Source organism: Crocodylus siamensis, chromosome 4 (assembly GCF_052110815.1).
Source record: "Crocodylus siamensis isolate JL-2025a chromosome 4, ASM5211081v1, whole genome shotgun sequence".
Taxonomy (NCBI): Eukaryota; Metazoa; Chordata; order Crocodylia; family Crocodylidae; genus Crocodylus; species Crocodylus siamensis.
Window position 1 is genome coordinate 66,990,168 of NC_143398.1, and position 5,832 is coordinate 66,995,999.

Consider the following 5,832-nt stretch of genomic DNA (forward strand, 5'->3'; position numbering starts at 1 on the left):
TCTGAAAAAAATCAGCCCCAAAGCTTTTCTTGATGACACTCCTTCAAAAACATTATCAGTATTTGGACCAAGTCTCTAACTCAGTGAAATAAAATATAGATAATCCCTGGTATCAGTACAATGGTATAACTGTAGAAATGGTACTTTTACAAAGATGTACTGCACACAATGAATAAATGTAAAAATATATTTTATTCAATTGTTTCTGTTCTTAAATTAACAAATTAACAAAATAAGGATTTTCAACTTCCATCAGTCTTAAATAATATATCAGTGCAATGTTTTGCATATTCACCTGAGATAACATACTGCTACACCACTGAGACAGAGTTGTCTCCAGGGGTGGCTGTGAAGTAGCCTTATCCTTAATGACTTCCAAATGTAATAATTAGCATTAGTCAGTCCTGAAGGCCCCAGTTCAGAAAAGCAGTTCACTATATGCTTAACACTAAGCCTGTTCATAAACCACATTGACTTTAGTATGTAGTTAAAGCTAACCAGATTAAAAAGTGCATTCTTGAATAGAAGTGCTTTTCTGAATTGGGCTCCTTTGTTTATACCAAACAAATACACGATTAGCCAAAATCTTAAATATAGCTGCCAAAATAGCACCGGGCAGCTATTTAGAAAGTAGTGGCCCACATAGTATGTTTACATGCAGTTCACAGGGAATATCAGGTAAATATTGCATAGCTCTGTATTATCCAGTGAATAAACTTACAAAAGATAATCATAAATCTAATACCTAATATTGGGTGCCTATACATGTGCTTGGGAGTGGACAGAGGGCAATTTAATGAAAGCAGTTCCTGGAGAGCTGCTCTAATTAAAATGTAACAACATCATATGTATTAATCCCCCCTCATGTTTACAAATGGCCACAGGATGCTTTAACTAAAGCTTATTCAATGAATCTTAGTTAAAACACCCCAGTGGCTATTTTTAAACCCACAGGGGCTTATAGATGTGATGCTGCGACAATGCTTGAGCATTCTAATTCAAACACACAACAGACTTGATTAAGCTAATCTCCAATTAGATCATGCAGAGCATGTGTATAGCACCCAATGATTTCTTACATAGTAGTAAAAATTATAAATATGTTGGTGTTTCTTGGATTTCATTATAAATAATCGTTGATAGAAATAGTTAAATATTAATAAATAGATTTATATAACAACTGAATAATAATAATAATAGACAAAACCTAGTCATTAACATTTACATCCTCTTGGATTTTGCCTCCTTCTTCTTTCTGAACGACCGGTTGGGGAGTCCAGTTTTTGTAAGAGGGGGGAAAGTTCATTAATAGCCTTGCGCTGGATTTTCAAATCACTCATCTGTAATAATTTAAAAAAAAAAAAACAGTTCAGGAAAAACAATACTGTAAACTAATTTTCAGGCTCCATGGTCTATGGTGTTGTAAGGTCATTCCATTGTAAAGCAAAGTAAAACTTCCTGAAGAAACGTAGTCTACTATTCTGTCACTCTCTTCCCATAAAGAGAAGCAATCTTTCCATGAATTTTGTTTGTCAGTTTCCAATTATTTTATGACATGCTACAAATCAACGGTATTCCATGCAATAGAGCTGCTGTGTAACATATGCTATATTGGTGATAATTTCTCAGTTATACAATACCGAAGAGAATAAACTGATGCAACTGATGATAATTAAGTTCATCTGGTCTTAACTGTACATCTGAGGTGTCATTTCAGAGGTTGTTTCTTAAGCCTTCCTGAGATTTGACCATAAACTACTTACAATTTCCTCAAACCAGTTGAGGACACAAATAACTGACAAATAGCATGAACTAAGGTTAAAACTACTAATCTGAATGGCTTTTTATTTTCATTAATTCATTTTTAGATTGTTAAAATGCATGAGTTGGGCTATTTTATGAGCACATCCTTAAATATTTTAAAAACACAAACACAAAAATGTAATTAAAAATCTACCCTGAAACATATCCTTAATTGACCTTCCCTTCTGTCATCCCACTCAAGCAAGAACCTTAGCCTGTAGGCTTGGAGTAAATCTGTGGTGTTTTTTTTTGCATAAAAAAGGGGATGAATGCCAGAGGGAGAGCACCTTCTAGTGAAACATTTTGCCCTTAATGAAGAAAAGAGGTGGAGTTAACGGGAGAAAAAGTCCTATGCTTACCGGAAGTTTCGCCAACTCCATTATGTCATTTATCTTTTTGTAATCATTAGCAAGATTGCTTTTCTTGGCAAGCAGATACTCATGTACATTTCTGATGTGGGCTTTACTTGTGTCGATGCTCTCAAACATTTTCAGATACAAGGAAATAATGTGGCTAAATAAGATTCTTCTTTCATTTACCTGTTAGGAAAAGAAAAAGGAAATGGGTTTATGAACTTCCATCAAAAGAGAACTGCTGAAAACAAAAATGCAGGCCACCAGCTTTGAGAGACAGATTGCTCTAGGTATTTGTATGCTCTCCTTCTAAACCATCCACTAGTACTGCTTTTGGAGAAAGATCCAGTTATTTTGTAGGCATGGTGGGATTAGGTCAGCCAAGAAACTACAAACCTTTCTCAATTTTTAGAGGGAAGCCAGTGGACTAGATGGACCATTGGTTTAATCTAATATGGCTGTTTTTATGTTCTTATGTCAAAGAGCACTCAGTGCAACCCAACACAAGATAATATACAGGATGGATTCAGCTTTCATTCTGAGTTGGCTGTGTTTTGAGCTGAGTTCATGATGTAAGCAAAAGTATCCTGAGAGCTGCCATAACTTGTATCAGCCGGCCATAACACTGGTATAGCCATGCCCTCTGCAGTGACAGAAAGGTTGATGGACCAGTGGATCCCTGTGTCAGCTCTAAGCTACTGAATCACTTATAGAAGGGTGATTTTTTTCTTGTGGCTAGTTACTTCATGTTAGGAGCTGCATTGTATTACTAAAGCAATGCAAAGTAGGCGTACCATTGCACAAAATATGATCCTAAGAATATAAGCTTACCTCTGTCCAGCTTTTCAGCTTTTCTGTAAAAATGGGTCCGCCATCAGCTACATCTGAATTGCTTGAATTCTGCAACAGAGAATAAAAAGGTGCATAAGATCAACTGAAAAGCAAGCAGCACTTGCCAAAGTCAAGAGCAGGCATTGGCAATGTAACCCATGCATTAAGGATTTTCAGGTGGGATTTTTTTTTATCTTTGAGGAAGTATGTAACATATTCAAAAGCGTGTTAAGTCCCACTGGCTAATCTGCTACTTGTACTATAAAAACTTTTAGCCTATTTTACCATGGTTTACAAAACTAGTTGTTCCAGGTCTACTGTATCTCAAACATAGTAACATACAGAGCTTTAAAAGCTTGTTCTAGATTTTATAGAAATATCAATATTTTATCCAATCTGTTCAAATATAATTCATGCAATGCAGAATAAATAGTTTCTTGTGGGTCTTTTATGTTCTATAACATTATTACTATAAAAGGAGTGGGATAATGTAAAGGCTTAAACATACATTTCAAGTACCAGGCACTACTACCAATTTTGAGAGGCCCTAAGCACTTGAAACAAACTTGAATTTTATGTTCCTTAGGAAGGATAAAAATCTACTCCTTCTTAAGATTTGACTCTACAAAGCCACACTTAAGGTAATAAGAATCTAGCTAGCAAATGATAACGCTGAGTTTTACATAAAAACATTATTGCAATTAATCTCCAAGCACTTTGCAAATGTTACATATGCCTCACACCATTCTTCTGAGGGTATAACAGGAACTGTTGTACCCATGCTATAGATACATAAACAGAGGTAGTTAGGGACAGAGGTGAAAACAGTGATTGTGTTCCCCAGGCTCATGGGATTCTGCATCTCTCCAGCATTTACAAAAGTGAACTAAAATGTTCTGAGGAGAAATACGGAGAATTAAAGCTCTTATTCTGTGAGAAATCCAGCTCAAGTCAGTAAATAATCTGATTGGGTTTTAAGTGATCATAAAAGCCAATTAACACTGCTTACATGGTCTCTGTGAAAAGAGGTAATATTACAGAATGAAAGATCCCACAACAATCATGATAGCCTATGAAACAATGATTAAGGTAGAAATATTTCAAAGTTGCACCAGAATAGGCACTAGCAGTTCCTTCTCTGAGGAACCTAACAGAGGCAAAACCATCATGTCTTTGCTGAAGCCAAAGTAACTTTCTTTCTGTGTTGCTTTCAGTTCTCCTGTTTATATCACTAATTATGACAAATATCAATGTAAAACTAATGATGATTCAAAACATTATAACTTAACTATTATAAGATTTTTTTTCTTTTCAGATTGTTTCATTGAGCTCATTGCTGGTGGGAAGTTAGGAAATTGCTGAGAGAGATGCAAAATACTGCATTACCTTAATCACTTCAGTTAGAGGACCTTAGTTGTGTGAATAGTATAAGCCAAAGAAATGATCTAGCCTCTTAACTTTAATTAATGTAAAGACTAAGTAACTGGCAAATAAACCCTAATTTTACTCTATGTTGTTAAAGTACTATATTACATTACTTGACATAAACCCAGCTGTTTCAGTTATATTCAAAAGCATAAGCAGAAGAGAAAGAAGAATACATTATTAGAAAGTTATACTTACAAAGTCAATTTTCAGTTTGTCTATGTCACTCTGTACCTGGAAAGGTATTATGGTACTTTCCAAGCATCCAAGACAAGACAGGTGAACGGAGAGAAAGATGAAGAGGTAAGTTTGATAAGTCATTTCTCTGGAGACACTGAAGTAGAAAAGTTGAAACGATTCTTGGATATGTTATGAGACCTAAAAGCAATAAGCTAACTTTCTGTCAGCTCTTCTATTGGAAGAAAGCAGATTAGTGAACTTCATCTGCCTTGCTAGTTGTATTTATACCTGGCTGTTGAATATTTTTAACACGTCACCAAAAGAATTACATCTTTTTTCACAAGTTTCTGACAAGATGGTGTTAGATAGGAGGTGATGCTTAATGGTTTATTATTAGGTATGGTTTGTGGGATTTCAGTACTGACAAAGTTTCCTTTAAGTAACCAGTCTCCAGTATGAAAGTAGACAGCACTCAGTTACATGTCCAGCCCTACCTGGGATCCCTCGAAAGCATTTTCACTTGACTACAGCATGGCACCAGAAATTTCCCACATGCTTCATCAGCTTATCTAACGGTAGAGTTTAGGTGGCACGATACTGTTTAAATGAAGTGTTTGTGGTTGGGAACAAGCAGGAAGGGAAATTTTGGCACTTAGTTTTACAAAGTATATGCGCTCAGTGATAATATTCTTGCAAACTATGTGAAAATGAAGAAATCACATACTGTGGTTATGGGGTCAGTTTGACAGCTAAGGTGCTTGTGGTCTTCTCATAAAAGAGACTATTTTGATTAACAATGGACTCTTCAAAACTACTTCAAAAGTTTTAGATTATCGCTTAATGTTGCACATTGTGAAACAGAAATAGTCCTTGCTTTAAAACATGTTGCCATGCATGCTATTTTCTGATCCTTCACCTCCAAATTCAGTTTAGACTCAATAATCCTAACAAACATAAGTTACTTCTGATACCAATACAATTACATCTTTTTTAACTCTGGGTGCCAACAGAAGTGAAGCTCACCACCGTAACTCGTGGTTACTCTGAGGAACAGGGGCTTCAATCCACTTGCTGCACCCTCCAGCACTGGCTGGGCAACCCCCAGAACAAGCTCCCTCTACTCCTCTCCCCCTCACTCCTATTCTGAAGGAAGAGCGGGGATCAGGGCTCAGCTGCATCAGCCAAGCCCTGCTCCCAGCCATGCTAACAGATGTCAATGAAGGCGCTCCGTTTTGGAGCG

At 36.3% G+C, this 5,832-nt stretch overlaps 1 protein-coding gene across 1 annotated transcript; it reads right to left on the bottom strand.

Annotated features, from left to right (window-relative positions):
* Positions 1–968: 968 nt before the first annotated feature.
* On the bottom strand, positions 969–4,733 carry IFNG (interferon gamma). The gene is made up of 4 exons (XM_090041007.1): positions 4,611–4,733; positions 2,988–3,056; positions 2,163–2,342; positions 969–1,340 (listed from the first exon to the last, which is right to left on the bottom strand). The coding sequence occupies exons 1-4, from the start codon at positions 4,731–4,733 to the stop codon at positions 1,215–1,217; spliced, it is 498 nt and encodes a 165-aa protein (XP_089897133.1). The 3' UTR covers positions 969–1,214.
* Positions 4,734–5,832: the final 1,099 nt, after the last annotated feature.

Excerpts from the sequence above, each read along its gene's own strand:
- IFNG (XM_090041007.1), bottom strand. The coding sequence starts at position 4,733 with ATGACTTATCAAACTTACCTCTTCATCTTTCTCTCCGTTCACCTGTCT. Across the intron at positions 3,057-4,610 it reads ACAAACTGAAAATTGACTTT|AATTCAAGCAATTCAGATGT; the intron begins GTAAGTATAACT and ends TCTCTGTTGCAG. Across the intron at positions 2,343-2,987 it reads AGCTGAAAAGCTGGACAGAG|GTAAATGAAAGAAGAATCTT; the intron begins GTAAGCTTATAT and ends TTTTCCTAACAG.